The sequence below is a fragment of the Gavialis gangeticus genome, unplaced genomic scaffold (assembly GCF_001723915.1).
Source record: "Gavialis gangeticus isolate Ggan-Ray unplaced genomic scaffold, GavGan_comp1, whole genome shotgun sequence".
NCBI classification, from domain to species: domain Eukaryota; kingdom Metazoa; phylum Chordata; order Crocodylia; family Gavialidae; genus Gavialis; species Gavialis gangeticus.
The window spans coordinates 58,495,131-58,512,199 of record NW_017729022.1 but is presented as its reverse complement, the minus strand read 5'-3'; the positions used below and the strand labels follow the sequence as shown (position 1 = coordinate 58,512,199).

Here is a 17,069-nt window from a genome sequence, read left to right as displayed (position 1 = left end):
ATTGTGCGGGTGCAGCATGGGTTGGCAGGGTGCTGCGTGGCTCTGCTCAATGTTGGGCAGCTGAGGCCACTCAGGCTTAGCAGTACTGAGCCCCGGGTGACAGCTGCAGTGATGGGGGAAGACTTGGAGGGGGCACCCACTGGGGGGCCTCTGGGAGCAGGCAGGGGATGGGGCCAGAGGCCCATGGGTCCCCTCCCCACTCCTCCAGCCCCTCACCCCTTACTTACCGCACGGAGCCCAGGTCCAGCTCCCTGCGACTGGCACGCTGCTTGTCCTGCAGACAGGCAGTGTGCTTCAGCACCAGAGCTAGGGCCAGCCATAGAGCCACTCTGGCTGGCTACCAGAGCATCTCTGTGGAACACCCGTGCCTCCGGTTGCTTCAGGGCATGGTCCAGGCCCCAGCCCCACTTTTTTCCCCCTCAGGGTATTTTTTGACCCCTGGATATCCAGGGTTCTAGTTCTGTCCCCATGCTACAAACGGGGAATATTTTTTTGTTCCCGCATGTGCCTCTTGCAGCATCTCAAAGGGCTTTGAGATGCTGCAAGATGGGTGTTTGCATAAGTAAGCCAAAAGTTAAATAGGAAAAAACACTCTATACAAGACCCTCAGGATTTCCTTAGAAACCCTACCTTGCCTAGAAATGTTTGAGAAAGATAAAATTTATTTTTCTTGATAATTTTGCTAATAATCAGGTGACACAGCTTCTTTTATGTCTGCCTTTCAAGATCATTTTGATGTAACATCACAAGAATAAGATCTTTGTTAGTTCCAAATTACTGGATTTGTTCACTTCATATTAATTAGTTACTATTCCTTGAACAAGTGTTGTAAGCAAGATTTTCTTTGTAGATTTTCTTTCCTACTACCAGGCCCTTCTCCCCTGGGAGCCAGAGGGTAGATCATGGTCTCCCTCCAGGACAAGGGAGGACTCAGGGACCTCCCATTCTGTCCACCCAAGGGGATGGACCAAGGTGGTCAAGGGCCCCAAGGCTTGCCGCACAAAGACCCCTGCCCCGCTGGAGCTATGCAACAGGTATGAACCTCTTGCAGCCCCAGCAGAACCTGCTAAGTTGCCAGCTTGCACAGACAACACGGGCACTACTGTAGCTACTGCCCCTGCTTTTCCCAAGACAAAACGCAAAGTGTTTGTTGTGGGAGACTCCATCCTGAGGGGGACTGAGAAGTCAATCTGCCACTCTGACCCCTTAGTCCGGGAAGTCTGCTGCTTCCCAGGAGCCCGCATCTGAGACATTGTGGAGAAGATCCCTAAACTCCTCCAACCCACTGACCACTATCCCATGCTCCTTATCCATGTGGGCACCAATGACACAGCTCGGAGTGCTCCCAGCCAGGTCATGAGGTGCTACAGGGATTTGCGAGCAGGGCTAAAGGGTCTGGGGGCACAGGTGTTGTTTTTTTCAATCCTCCCAGTCTCGGGCTACGGGCTGAGGAGGGAGAGGAGGATCCAGGTAGTTAACCAAAGACTGCAGCGCCGGTGTCATCGAGAAGGCTTTGGCTTCCATGACCACAGCCCGCTCTTTGGTGAGAGAGGCAGCAAGCAGCTGGGAAGGGACGGCCTCCACTTCTCTCCGCTGGGGAGGCGGCTCTTCTCAGCCAAACTGGCTGACCTGCTCCACCGGGCTTTAAACTAAGCCTGCCGGGGGATGGGAGGACTACTGCCACTGCTGGCCCGCTGAGCAACCCTTGCAAAGCCAGCAGGCCAAGGTGCTTAAGGGAGCCCACCCTTGCCCCAGCCCTGGTACAATCTGTGGGCAAGGCAAGGGTCCCCCAAGGGGACACTTGCCTGCCTATACTCAAATGCCAGGAGCTTGGGAAATAAACAGGAGGAACTTGTCCTCCTGCTTAATGCAAATAATTACGTTGTCATAGGGATAATGGAGACCTGGTGGGACTCCACCCATGACTGGACCATGGGTATAGATGGCTATACCCTGCACAGGAGAGATCGAGGGGACAAAAGGGGCAGGAGCCTATGTCAAGAAGAGCTACGCGTCCCTGCAAGCAGATATTGGTGTCCAGGGTGGACAGCTGGAGACCCTCTGGGTTAAAATCCATGGGAAACATGGAACAGGGGACAGGATGGTGGGAGTCTACTACAGACCTCCCACCCAAAGTCAAGAGCTTGACCAGGAGTTCACCAGGGAATTGGCTGGCGCCGCATGCTCCCGGTCCATGGATGTTATGGGAGACTTCAACTACCCAGACATCCCGTGGGAAGAGCGCTCGGCTAAATCCGAGCAGTTCCAAAGCTTCCTCTCGTGCATGGATGACCTCTATCTGACACGAGGTCTATGGGCCAACAAGAGGTAAAGCGCTGCTCAACTTGGTACTGGCAACCAGGGACGACCTAATCAGTGACCTAATGATCAATGGGAAGCTGGGTGACAGCGACCATGAGCTGATCGCCTTCATCATCCACCGTAAAGCTGGCGAGTCAGTCAGCAATACAGAAGTCCTTGACTTCAGGAAAGCTGACTTTGACAAGCTCAGGAGGCTTGTCGGTAAGGCCCTAAGGGACCACAACCCAAAAAGGAAGTGAGTTCAGGAAGAGTGGTTGCTCCTCAAGGGAACGATCCTCAATGCACAAGCTAATTCTATTTCATCTTGGAAGAAAGGCAGCAAAAGGGCACAGAGCCCCCTTGGCTCTCCAGGGAACTAGTGGACCTCCTGAGGCTAAAAAGAAAGGCCTACAAAGGATGGAGGATGGGATTCACTTCCAAGGAGGATTATTCTGCACTGGTCCAGTCCTGCAGGGAGCGAACCAGGAAAGCCAAGGCTGCAATGGAACTCCAACTAGCTATAAGTATCAAGGATAATAAAAGGTCCTTTTTTAGATATGTGGGGAGATAGAGGAAAAGCAAGGGCAACATTGGACCGCTGCTAAACCAGATGGGACAACTGACAACCGACGCCCAGGAAAAAGCCAACCTATTAAATGGGTACTTTGCATCGGTCTTTCATCAGTCCCACGGGACATCCCTGCCAACTACAGAACGGGGAGGCCAGGATGAGGGAGATTCCCTGCCCTTCATCAATGCTGACCTCGTGAAGAAACACCTTGAGAGGCTGGACACCTTTGAATCAGCCAGCCCTGACAATCTACACCCCAGGGTATTCAAGCAGCTGGCCTGCATCACAGCCCAGCCCCTGGCATGGATTTTTGAGAACTCCTGGTGCTCTGGTGAAGTACCTAAAGACTGGAAGAAGGCCAATGTGGTGCCTATCTTCAAGAAAGGGGGAAAAGTGGATCTGGCAAACTACAGTCCCATCAGCCTGACCTCTATCCCAGGGAAGGTCTTAGAAAAGATTATCAAAGAGGTCATTCTTAACAGACTGGCTGACGGCAACATCCTGAGGGATAGCCAGCATGGGTTTGTTGCGGGTAGATCTTGCTTGACCAATCTCATTTCCTTTTATGACCAGGTGACCTATCACCTGGACAAGGGAAAGGAGATTGTCATATATCTTGACTTCAAAAAAGCCTTTGATCTGGTATCCCATGATCACCTCCTGGCAAAACTGGCCAACTGTGGCCTCGTGTCCACCATGATCTGCTGGCTGGGAAATTGGCTCCGTGATCGGACCCAGAAGGTGGTGGTTGATAGAAGTCAATCGTCAGGTGTCCTGCGACCAGTGGAATCCCCCAAGGCTCTGTCCTTGGACCCATATTGTTCAACATCTTCATTAATGATGTGGACATTGGAGTCAGAAGCAGACTGGCCAAGTTCACCGATGATACCGAACTCTGGGGTAAAGCATCCACACCTGAGGACAGGAGGGTAATCCAGGAAGACCTTGACAGGCTCAGGAAATGAGTGGATGAGAACCTGATGGTGTCTAACACCAATAAATGCAAGGTTCTTCACCTTGGGAGGAAAAACCTTCAGCATCCTTAAAGGCTCAGCAGTGCTATACCGGTTAGCACTACGGATGAAAGGGACTTGGGGGTCATGATTGACCGCAAGATGAATATGAGCCTTCAGTGTGATGCTGCAGCTAGTAAAGCGACCAAAACGCTGGCTTACATCCATAGATGCTTCTCAAGCAAATCCCAGGACGTCATTCTCCCCTTGTACTCGGCCTTGGTGAGGCCGCAGCTGGAGTACTATGTCCAGTTTTGGGCCCCACAATGCAAAAAGGATGTGGAGAAGCTTGAGAGAGCCCAGACAAGAGCCACGCGCATGATCAGAGGTCAAGAAAACAGACCTTATAACAACAGGCTGAGAGCTATGGGATGCTTTAGCCTGGAAAAGTGCAGGCTCAGGGGCTATCTGATGGCCACCTATAAGTTTATCAGGGGTGACCACCAGGATCTGGGGGAACATTTGTTCACCAGAGTGCCCCAAGGGATGACAAGGTTGAACGGTTACAAACTCCTGCAAGACCGTTTCAGGCTGGACATAAGGAAGAACTGGAATAGCCTGCTGCCGGATATGGTTCAAGCACCTACATTGAATGCCTTGAAGAGAAATCTGGATGCTTATCTTGCCAAGATCCTATGACCCCAGCTGACTGCCTGCGCCTTGGGCAGGGGACTAGACTAGATGATCTTCTGAGGTCCCTTCCAGCCGTAATGTCTATGAAATCTATGAGAAGCTACTACCAAGAAAGACAGAAAAATTCTTGATCTTTTCATTTTAACAGTCTTGAACAATACATCAAACATAGACATGCCCAGATTATGTTGCCAGCTTGTAAATACTTCTAGATTTACAGTTGCTGGATACGTACCACAAAAAGTAAAATTTGATTTCAGTTAGTCTTTTAATCATGGCTCTGCAAATGTGAGTTTACATGGCTGTACTGTACTGTATAAGAAAAGGAACAGACATTTCAGCCAACAATATGTGGAAGGCCTTTGCTCTATTGGCAAGAAAGATGATATTTAAATATTCTTCCCTCAGGGAAGCACTTCCCCCCCTGAAGATTTATGTTTTCAAATTTGGCCTGTTTGTAGTACCTGTTTAGTGTACAGGAGATCAGCAAAACTTGGAGCTACATCCAAAGAATAAGACAGACTGAGAACTGAACTTGCTTGTTCATAGGCAGTGTTATTAAAAAAAACTGGCTCACTCCCCAGAACCATGGAATAATTCTCTTTATATCCCCTAAGCCTGACACTACTGCAAAAACCTACAAGACAGGGTAGGGTGTTCAGTAAGAGTTTTGATGAGAACAGCTGCAAGTCTAGATCAAGGGCATTTCTTTCTAGCACAAGAATAATTCATTTCCCCAAACATTTTTAAATAGCTATTATTTATAATAAAAAAGTGTGCCTATATATCATACATGTTTAAAGTGATAGTAAGAAACCCTCAGTAGTGCTGTGTTGCCTCTAATTTCAGAAAATAAAAGTGTTCATAAGATTTTGAAAGAAAAATGTACTTAGGAACAGGAAATCATCATCTCCCAGCCTGCCAATATAGACTGTGACAAAGGAAGTGGGACACTAGGAATTCAGCAAACAGATAAGGGCAGGATATGGTGCCATGTCATCCCATTGCGTTCCTTGTTGTTTCCCAACAATGAATTATGGGCTCTTTGGATTTAAAAACTAGGGACCCCAAAATAGAACATTGCAGAAATCTGAAGAAATGAGCTAGTCTCTCAGTGTCAGTCCTGAACCTGGCCCTGAACAGTGAGGTGCTATGGTGCTGGACATGCCGTTTAAGAGAACAGATGTAAAACTTAGAGCCTGGCCCCTTGTGGGCATTAAAAATCCCATGGAACTTTTCACATGAGGGATGCTAGGCCCAGTAGCAAGGCCACATGTCAGTTTGGGTTATTATATTCTGTCCATATGCTTTCTTCTGATTTTACTAGGAGTAGTGTTCTTTGCTTCCTCCACTGGACAACACAGGTTGCAAAGGGACAACTTGGAACACTGAGTCCACTCAGCTGGCCCTGTTAACTGTTTGCCATTTTCCATTCCAAGGCAGTGGCATTTCAAGAGCTGGTAAAGTGGAGGGCCAATTCCAAATGCCATGGACTGACATGCATGCCAAAAAACCTGGGGGAAGAAGAGGGCCAAAAGATCTCTCAGGCCAGAACCACAGGTGTTGCAAAGAGGCATTTGTAGGCAGAATCATTCGACAAATGGCCTCAATACTATAGGTGGCGGAAGGCCGGGGCTAATGGGGCTTAGCCTCCCCCGCCCAAACTTTTCACCGTGGCTGGTGACAGCAGTAGGACCATGGCACTGCCATCCCACAGCGCCCAACACCGCTCAGCATGCAGTTGCACCTCCACCGCCACATACAGCACCAGCATGTGCTGGCCCTGCAACAGCCCTGTGGGAGGGAGGGGCCGGGGTCAGGTGGGGCCAGCCCCTCCCTCCCCCCCCGCCCCGCATATAATAATTTTCCCCCACTGCTTACAGCACATTCCCTCAGGAACCCATTGCAAAAGTGGATTGACCCGGCTACTACATTCTGCAGAGAATGTCCACCAGAGGATGTTCATCCAAACCTATGCTGCACAGCCCCAGAGGCCCAGCAAAGGAGCACTTCCTGTACTCAAAGCCTGCCCAGGGAAGTATGAGACCTATCACAAACTGACCCCGAGTCATTGTCTGCCAATGCAGTCTTTGGCACTTAACACAGAAAAACCAAATACACCAAGTAAGCATAAGGGCTATATTCAACAAGGGATTTAAACATCCAAAGTGGGACTTTGGACATTTAGGAGTCCAAGTCCAAAATTACAATCCTGAAGGCCCCAGTAGTAATCTCTCTACACTGGAGGTGTCTAAATGCCAGCAGCACCTCTCTTTTTTTTACTTTACAATTCTACAGATGCCTAGGTTTGTCTCTCTCCATGTCAAGCACATCCCGGTCTTGACAGGGTCAAGCATCCCAGTGCCTAGCTTGTAGGATCCTAGGAAAGTAGGGACTTCATGAGACTAATTCAACCCCCTGTTTAAGGCAAGAACATCCCTGACTAAGCCATCCCAACCAAGTGTCTGTCTAATTTGCTCTTGAAAGTTTCCAGTGAGGAAGTTTCCACAACTTCTTTACATACCCTGTTCCACTGGACCTAATTTATAGGCACAATGTACCCTATTCCATAAGCCCAATGGTTTTATAGCTGAAAGAAAAAAAATAGGGAGTCAGGAGAAGCCGGGGTGTGATCAAATCTCCATAGTAAAGGTTAGAATAAGAACAGAGTATGGAAGTTAAAAAAGCCAATCTTCTAGGGAGGTAAGCTGTAGGAGGAGTTTAGGGACTGCTGGGAAGGCCAGTTGGCTACAGACTTTAGCATAAGTTATGAATGGAAGCGTTGGTTGTGCAATCTGGAAAACACAGAGATATATCTGAGCATCCCGATACTGACAGACAGATGAGACTGTGAATGGGCTGAGAGAAAGAATGACCTCTAGCTGATGCACAGACTTAGCCTTCTCTTGAACAGGAGTACGGCCCTATGCAGACTCCTTTTTCAGTGTTCTCGTGCTCACCTGCCAGTTACAGTGCCAGAATGGGAAAGACAAAATTGCTTTCTTCAAGACAGACAGGAAAAGCAGCTCAATACTTGTTTTTCTACAAATTATGAATTTTGGACCTTTGAATTATGAATATATTATGTTCCACTGATGTCGCATTTTACCTCTTGTGCCAATATAATTCTCTCAAGAATCTCTGCCTTAATACTATGGAGGGAAGCTTGCTGTCGTAAGAATTAGACTAAGCATCCTAGGACATGATGAAAGGTGAGGTAGCATAAGAGTGATGTTGTAAGGCATGATGGTCCAGAAATGAGACCACTAACTACATAGCTGGTCCAATAAAAGGCATCACCCTACGAAACCCTTGCCCCTTGCATTTAAGGTAAGTGCAGCAGAAAAAAAGACCAACATTTTATGCATAAAGTCTTCTCTTTTCTTTTTCATTAGACAAAGTCTATTTTTTGCCCAAACTAATTCACAGTGCCTTTTTAAAAAGGAACATCTAGAGAAGACGCAAACATTGTTTTGGCACTTTAACGGGGGTTGTAAGGGCCTCCTTCCAGTCAGCGTGGGGCCTGACCTCACCTACTATATGGCCCTTTAATTGGTTTTTGCTCCTTTATGGGAAGGGCGGGATCTGGCCCCCTCTTTATAGCTACTGTCAAAAGTAGCTGGCTTCATTCTCTGTCCAGCTGTAGGGCTGAAAAGCTGACTGAAAGAGGCAATAATCAACTGATCTCTTACTCCACACCTCAGATCCCCATTTCACTGATTCATTTAATCACCTTGCTTAAATTCTTTTCATAACCACTGTTGAGAGACAGAATTGAATACTAAATATCAATTCCTGTCTTACTTGTTGAAATAAAATTCCCATAAAGATCCAAGCATCTTGCTTGCCCAAGATTTGTGGATTTTGGCCATTAAAAAAATGGGTGTTCAACCTGCAGTACTAGTGCCACAGGTGACACAGACAGCCTCTGTGTGGCACATGGCAGACTCGGGAGAGCACAGGCAGCATAGTGGCAGATAGAGAACAGAAAATGGAGCCGCAGATAAGGCAGGGAGCACAAGGCAGGAAGCAAAGAAGCAACTTGGTCAAGGAGCAGTAACCTGAGCAGCAGCTTTGGTAAAGGAAAGGAATTGGCACTCAAGGAGGGTGCAAGGCTAACTTGTGGCATGCCTGCCAAAAAGGTGAGCCCTCACCAGTATAAACAATGTTGTATCACATCTTTCACTGAGGATCTCAAAACACTTAAAAAGATGGGCAAGTCCCATTTCCTTTCTTTTATGAATGGGGTGACAGAGGCATGGGGAGACTATAGTTCAAGTGCTCAAACTGTAGCCAAGTCTGGGACCAAAGATGCAAGTCGCCATGTACTCAGACACCCAAAAATAGAGACCACTTTGGACACATTTTAAATAGAAGAAAGTGGTGAACAAATAAACTTCTATGCAGTTTGGAGTCATACAGTATGGGAGCTGTCTTATGGCAGAAAAAAAATCTGGTAGTAGTTAGAGAGTGTATGGGCATTTTTACACTACACAAGGGTTTAATTCTTCCTAAACTGAAGCGGTGTTTTTTTAAAAACCACTGATTCGATTTAGGGTGAAGTAAATCCCTGTGTCATGCCGTGTCAGAGCCCAATCCTTACCTGCCTGTCCAGCGGTGGGGAGGGGAGAATGAGGTGCTGGCAGGCAGAGTGTTTCCTGAGCTGCAGGGTGGAGAGGAAGAGGGGGGCTTCCCTTTGTGGCAGAGGCAGCCGTACTGCATGTGGCATCCGCCCACAGACACCTGGCTCGGGCAGTCCTGGTGGGTAGCACCAGGCCCCCACACAGCTCAGGCAGGCAGGAAGGCTCCGGGGAAGAAAAAAAAAAAAAAAAGATTAGGCTAGGCTCACTGTTTTTTCCCCCACACCTTCTGTGGAACCTGTCTTCCCAGGCTGCTGCCAGGCTGCCTGCATGGTCTGCCTGCACAGCCTCTGAGCCACACGGAGCTGGGTGCTTCTCTCCACAGCTGCAGGGTAGGAAACTAAAATTCCTTGGAGGCATTTTACTTTGCAGTGCCCCAAAGTCATTTGCTGCATCCCAAAGTCATTTAAGGCACATTAAGCTGCTAAATGTGCTACAGCAGCTGGAATTAATGCACAATACACTGCCAAATGTGCAACCAGTAATGCCATTAAAGCAGTGCAAAAGGCATTTAACATGCTTTAAAGTGTCACCTACAAACCACCAGAGTTAATACTTTAAAGAATAGTGGGACAACTTGGTTGTAATTAAATAATACCCTTTCAGACTGGATATTTTAAGATGACTGCATATTTGAAACTACTGTTCCAAGGAAAATTACTGTTTCCATACGTCTAAAACTAGGTGCTATTCTTAGTGGGATTAAGCACTGTATAATTTAAAAAAGTGCACAACTCTGGTGTTGCTTTGGGTGAGATACTTCTCATTGTCAACAGCTACATGTAACTGCTGGAATGTAGCATGCTAATAAATTAAATTTGATATTTGCTAAGCATGCATGCTTGCCATTAGCTTACCAAAAAGCTGCTGTTATTATTTTGCAGGTAAATACAAGCAGTGTTTAAATGTAGGGAACTGAAGTATGCCACACACATAAAATGCCAGTTATTTTGGAAGGACAGTTTCTTGAACTCACAATTTGTTTAAAGCATGGAAGCATTAAACAACCCAGTTTATAGAGTCCCCTCTGCATTGCAAACATCACCAGCACATTCTACTCCATGGTCATAATAAATCAGAAGAAGAGTGGGAGAGCTGGTCACAGTTGCAAGTCTTCACAGTACATTGCCTTATGTTGGGACAATGGGACACAAACCAGTGGAAAAGCTACAGAAACTCACCAGTGTAGCACCTCCTGCTGCTCCTAGAACAGCTTCTACTGCTTAGATCAAATCCCAGTTTTGCCATGGGGGACAGTCTGCTCTTTGCTTTAATCAGAGGAGGGAGACAAAGTGCAGTTTTCCATTGCCCTCTCCACCGCCACCGCCCCCACTTTAAACATTCCTTGGTAATAAAGGGATAAATGCCAAGGGCAATTGACCACTTTAACACTGGAGGCTTTGGCCTCTTTGTTGAAAAGAACACAACAGTTTCTCTCCAGACCAGAGCACCTGCTGCCTTGACATGACTTTTTGCTTAGGAAGTATAAATTAGAGAACATCAGATACTTCTTACTGCCATAACCAAATCAGGAATAAATCCTGGAGTCTGCCTACTATAGCTTGACTGTTGTTAGAAAGCAACTGTAGACACAATGAGCTACATAGCATGGCAATTTGTTTTCAGACTTTGGGGATAGATTCTCAGCTGGTGTGAACTAGCATATCAATGGTTTACCAAAAGGGTTACTAATCCTTTAAGTTTCAATGCTACTAAGCTCTGATATGGAGCCAAAATTAATATTTCTATGGAAAACAGAACAGATGGAAAACTGTACAGATAATCCTTCCTTTGAATTCAAAGCCAGGGGGAAACTAAACTGCAGCTTATTTATTCATACTTGATCCTTTGAGTTTTGTCCTGGGATAGTCTTATGGGTTTTTATTGAGCTTAGTGTGAACTTCTAAAAGAAGGTTTTTGGCCCTAGATGTCTACATGCAAATGATAATTTCTCTCTGCAGAATTCTCCTACCTTTCCACCATCATCTTAGATGTTTATTTACTTAAAAATTGACAGTGATCCCCAGCAGCATGACACAGGGCATCTTACCTCAAAGAAAACAATTAGCAATACTATAGTGTAGCTAAATTAATAATTTACTTTCCTGTTTGTTAATACCTATCATTCATTCTTCTATTTTATTCCAAAGAAAAACAAAATACAGTTCTATGATTCTAGTTCTGACCACCACCACTTTGAACTGAAGTTCAAACTCTTGGTATACCACTAGGGGGAAGCAGGCTTTAAAATCTTAACAGGCCCTCCACTGAGGATACTTCACCACTAATGGAAAGTATAAGCCCAATGAGAGGAACTGGAAACATCTCCATCCCCATGATGGGTCTTAGCTAGATAGAATCTCTCAAAACTGCTTGAGTTACCAATTTGAACAAAAACCAGAAATAGTACATTCTGGAGCAGCTCTTAAATTTTCTGTTGTATGCAGTACTGGAAAGATTCTAGAGTTCTCACACCATTTTTTTCATCACATAGGGAAAAAAACTTTTCCTTTTTTCTTTTAGCCATTCTGCTTCTCTGGTTTACTTCATTTCTCAGATACAAAAGAGGTATGGAAGTGAGGTTTCTTAGTTAACTAGCATTTCTTTCTTCTACAGAATTACATTTACATAATAAAATGACATTTAAATCAGTAGTTCTTTTTAGCTGGTTTGCATACTAACTCATTGACAGAAGTGATAAATATTTAAAGGAAACACGGACACCACCAATTTATCAATAGTCACATTGTCATCAAAATTTGGACTTGCTATTGTTACAAGTAAAAATTCAAAATTAGAAAGACATTGGAGGGGAAAACCTCTCTCTTTCCTATGTGTTCATTTTGTAGAATTAACAGTACCTTTGTGATTGCCATTACTCTCAGGTACCTTGCAGTTTGAGTAGGTTTTTCCACAAAGCACCAAGAAAGAGAGAAACATGTATGATAATAGAAAAATGAAATTGTAAAACTACTCTAAAATGGAGCAGAGACATAGATGCTCTGAAGCAACTGTAAGCCCCAGTTCAACTTGTCAGCATCGATTAAAAATATGAGTGACCTTACCTCTCCTCCAGTGCAGGGAAAGGGACTTGAGTATCTAGAAGTGCAAATTGTTCCTTTCTTTGTCACATCATCTTCTAGGCCAAAGGTTGCTGAACAGTTAGTGGCAAAATATTTGTAAGGCTTCCATGTTTTCCCAAAATCCTGAGATCGCTCTAGAACCATTGCTGCTGGCCTCGGTGACTTGAACACCATGATTAAGTGAGTGAAGTAAAATTCAGCTTCCAAATCCAGCTGGATTTTCTCCCTGTGTACATCCTCAGCTGACTGCCACCAGGTGCGTGGATATCGGAAAGAAGAGTCAGCCATGGCAGAGGGCAGGTGAGCCAGGTGCGAATACGCAGCATTGCATTTGTTGCACTTGGGCCGCTTACAGGTCAGGTCTGCGTTCTCACTGTATGAGCAGTAAAACTCTGTGGAGTTGAGTCCACATGTGGTATCTGTCCACAATCTCCGCCCGTGAGCTAGGTTTCCCATCCTAGGGTTGCATGCTTTTTCACAGTGGGACCCAACTCCAACAACATTGCTCAGCCCTAAGTGAAGGAAAACACAGTGTCAATCTAGAGCAACACAACTGTCGTGGCTTTGTGCTTAGCCTACAGTGCAAACCTCACATACTGTAATAAACATTATGAAGCCCAGTAACACCTGGGCTTACTATGGCACCACTGCAGTGGGAAATGGAAGGCCTCCTCTTTCGACTCTGTGTTAGGGAAAGTCAAGCTTCTTTCTGAACTATCCCAGGTCCTGTGGGTTTGGAGTGAAGCTTCCTGAAAATCCCACAAATATTTTTAGTATTTGAGGAAGGTGTTGAATAGCCCTCCCTACCCCAAGATCCAAAAGGAGACCTATGCAGTCATAGGAAAGTCATAAAACTACTGAGATGGGCTGGTCCAAGCATACATGGGCAGCAGCAGAACTAGGGATGGGCATGCAGGGCACCAGACCTGGACACCAACTTTGGAGGAGTGCCAGGATTCCCCTCCTCCCCCTCCCAAATCCTCTCAGAGTCCATGCTGTGGTAGCAAAAGCAATTCCACAACATTGCTCTTATAGCAGCAGCTAGGTGCACAGACATCACACTACTGCTTTAAGAGCAACAGCTGGGATGGGCAGATCATACTGCAGTAGCTGTGGTGGCAGCACTTGCTGCCACCACCACTGGGCACTGTTTTTGAGCCTCCATCATAGTTGAGATTCCTGGGTACCCCCACAACTTGGAACCAGTGCTCCTCCAGAGCTCAGCAGCACCTCTCCCCCAGGACTGCCCAGGGCACAAACCCTGCTTGTACCTCTGCCCATGGTTCAGGTGAGGCAGGAGAAAGGGAGGTAAGCTGTAGCAGGAGAGCCAGTTGATGTACTTTAGTGTTTCTGCTGTGCAAATAATAGTTCTCTGAACTTGGAGGTTAATTCAGCTTGAGTGAAGTCAAGAGTGTGGTAAAAATATTTTACAGCATTCTACCTATGCCCTCTAATAGTCAACACCCTTCCCCAAACTCTCCATCTGCAGCCAGCACCCCATACCACTCTCCACTCTGAAAGAAAAACTTTCAGTTGAAATGGTGCTGGTGAGTTGCCCTGCAATTTAGTCTATTTAGTTTTTGCTTAGGTTTGTCTAGAAGTCTTTTTGATTTTTAAGACTGTACAATTCAAGTATCCAAGCAGAAAATAAAAGTCACCCTGGGAGTTCAATATGAAGCCTTTTGCAGTTACAGCCATGGTTTGGTAATTTTTTTACTATAAACCTTCCACCTATTTGTAAAGAAACTGGCAGTTTATCAGGAATTAAATTGGATTTCATGACCCATAACCATTTACCTTTAAAACAAAAGGGCTCTAAGGACTCCAAGATGGGCATATCAAGATATTTTAGATGCATAATAAGTTCTTTATCATAACCAGCTTTGTACACAGATGATGCTGGCTCCTCCACTCCCTTTTTGGAACATTTTGCTAATTCTGAGTGTCATTTCAGTGTAACGTCTAATACATCCTTCCTGGGGGATATTAGAATTATCCAACTCCTGTCTACAGGACAATAATTGCACTGGGGTTCTCCCCTTCACTTGGAGAGGTAGGCTTAATGATGCCATTTATCTTCCTCCAGCTTTCTACTTACAACGACCCATTCAGGTTATACAGACTACACGGAAAAGTGTGTGGAACGTTGGATCTATATATGTATTATAAAAGTACTTAAACAGGTGAATTTCATTGGATAAACACTCTTGGAAAGTTGTTACTGAGCAAGAAACTTATGTTACTAAGTCACCTCCAGGAATACGCTATAACTAAAATTAAGCAATCCCAACTCAAAGACAGAACACGCTCATGCCCATAAAAGTAAATAAACACAACTGCAAAATTCAGTTAACACTTCAGTCTTCTAGAGGGCCTTTGCAAAGTATTATACAAATATTAACTAATCTATACAGCTCACCTGAGAGGCCGGTAAGTACGTGCTATTATCATGTGTATGATCAATGAGGCCTGCCATGGGCTGGCTTAATGTAAGTGTTGATAGCTTTCTTGGGTTGTTGAGCTAGTTACCCAACACGGGGGAATTACCAGCAAACAAGTGAATGCTTTCTGTAGTGCCCTCTGCCATTTCACCTTAAGCTCATTACCTCTACAAGAAGGCACTTTGGGGAAGACTTGAGATGGGAGTGCTTTGTCAGAACTGCAGTATGATTTTGAAAGTTAACACAGAGCACTATCTTTTTTTGTGCAGCATTATACAGCACACAGAGACACAGGCCCAAATCCTGGACCCATGGAAAAAGTCAATAATGATTTCACTGGTGACAGGATATTATCCGCAGTCCTGCCGCGAGGAGCTACAACAACAGTTCAGATGCAAAATGCATTCTACCTCAAATGAGCAGTGTAAATAAACCACTTGTCTATAGCTTTTTGAGAGACCTATCCCTTCCGGGCTCTCTGACCAGGCTGGGTTCTGTCATGAGATGCTGAATACTAAACTCCCATTGAAGTCTATAGGAGTTGAGACTACTTGTCACCTCTCAAACTCATTCAACCCAGCAGCTTCAAGCCCTTACTCATATAGCCCTATTGATTTTAATAGGCTTGGTATCCATCCTGTAGTTCCTTTCTCATTTGGGGTCAAATCATGTGTCTGCTGAGGTCAATGGGAGTTATGCCCTTGACTTCAATGGGACAGGCCTTTGTTGTGGGCACACACAAAGCCATTTCATGTTCAGTGGGTGCAAGGAGACAAAGCAAAGCCTTTTAAATGGCATGTTTCTCCAAATAAGAAAACCCAGGCTGATGAATGCAAAGTGTTGCAGATGATGAGCTGTGACAGTTTTCTGGCATAGGGCTGTTTACCACAAGACTGAAGCAAGACAGCATACTGGTATTAAAGCATAAAGATCTCTGCACTGTCAGCCACAAATTCATGACAGCTTTTCCACATCCAAAGAGAGGTGCTTTCCCCACATTCACACACAAACTTAAGTACATGCTAGTTCAAACCCTATATAGTACACATGCCACTGATCTGCTGTCTTTAGTAATGATGAACAAGCGCATGTAGTGTGCACCATGATTCATCTTTAAAATATCCAGGAAAAAAATCATATGGTTCCTGTTCCAGTATTTTTTTTGTTGAACCAATTGCCCCAAGACATTTTACCTTTGCAACTGATTGTATTATTTCCCCATAACAGGCTGTTTAAAAAAAAGCAACAACCAAACAACAGTCAGCCTTCCAGCTGAAAACAGCTCCAGGAAACATTACATAAACAGTTTATATAACAAAATATGAATGCCCAAGTGTCTGAAGTGTTTAAAAATCCTTCTATGGAAAGTTTTAAGGACGAAGTATTTACTCAGAGTTTATATATGGGGAGGGCGATGAGAATGGTTTCAAAGCTTTGGTTTCATCTGTTCACCGGTTTTGACATCACTGCTGTCAAGATAATCACTTTGAGCACTAGACAGGAAACTCCTTTCTACAGTGGCACCATTCCTGAATGCAGTGATCATCCTTAATTCTGCTTCCCTGCAAAGTAAAGGTGGTACTCCAGCATTGTGTTTGGCACCCTGGGGTGTCAGCTCTAAGGGGTAGTAGCGTCCAGACATCCTTATCTGCTTTCAGATCTTTGCCTTGTGCATCAGCTTGCAAGCAGGAGTTGCTTCAGAAAGAATGGAGGTGTCCGACCTTCCCCTTCAGAGTCAGATGCGAGGGGCAGCATGCAGCCCTGAACAAGAGCGTCACCTCCTCTGCCCCTGCAGCGCCGGGTTCTCACTGTCTGGTGCACTGCCCTGCCGAGCCCTGGCTGCCTCCCATGCATGCCAGGGGCTTCCCACCTGTCCAACATTCACCTCCGGCTTTAACTCTCTGCCAGTCATGCCCGTCCCACCCACTTATGTCCCATTGCTTCCAGCTAAACACCCCCCTTCCTGGATGCTCACGGTCCTGAAATACTCGCAGCCCACAGCAAGTGCCAAGGGGCACACGGGGAGCCTCCAGCAATTCCCCTGCCATGCAGGGCTGGAGGAGGAGGGAGGGGAGCCTGCCACCACTCACCAGAGCGCAGGTGCCCCCTGCCAGCGGGGGCTGGGGAGCGGACTGCTCCTCACGGGGCTTGGCTGCCGGGGCTGCCTTAGCCACGACGAGCCACCCAAGGGGACGAGGCGGCAGGGAAAGGGCGGAGAGGGGGCGCAGAGGAAGAGAGAAGCCCGGCGCCTTCCCACAGCGACCCGCCGCTCCCTGCACCCCGCGGGCTGGGAAGCACTTGGTCCGCACACCCCGGGCTCAGCTTGTCTTTCTTTCTCTTAAAGAAGAGCAGCCCTGCGCCGGCCCCCGCCGCCCCCGCGGGCACCC

General features: G+C 46.2%; 1 protein-coding gene across 1 annotated transcript in view; it reads right to left on the bottom strand.

Annotated features, from left to right (window-relative positions):
* NTN4 (netrin 4) overlaps positions 1-12,962 on the bottom strand; it is a 106,883-nt gene extending 93,921 nt beyond the window's left edge. Inside the window, exons 1-2 of the mRNA XM_019515058.1 lie at positions 12,839-12,962; positions 12,224-12,753 (exon numbers count right to left, since the gene is read on the bottom strand). Coding sequence (XP_019370603.1) covers positions 12,224-12,697 — 474 coding nt within the window. The 5' untranslated portion in view covers positions 12,698-12,753; positions 12,839-12,962. The remainder of the gene's footprint in view (positions 1-12,223; positions 12,754-12,838) is intronic.
* Between the last annotated feature and the right edge of the window lie 4,107 nt (positions 12,963-17,069).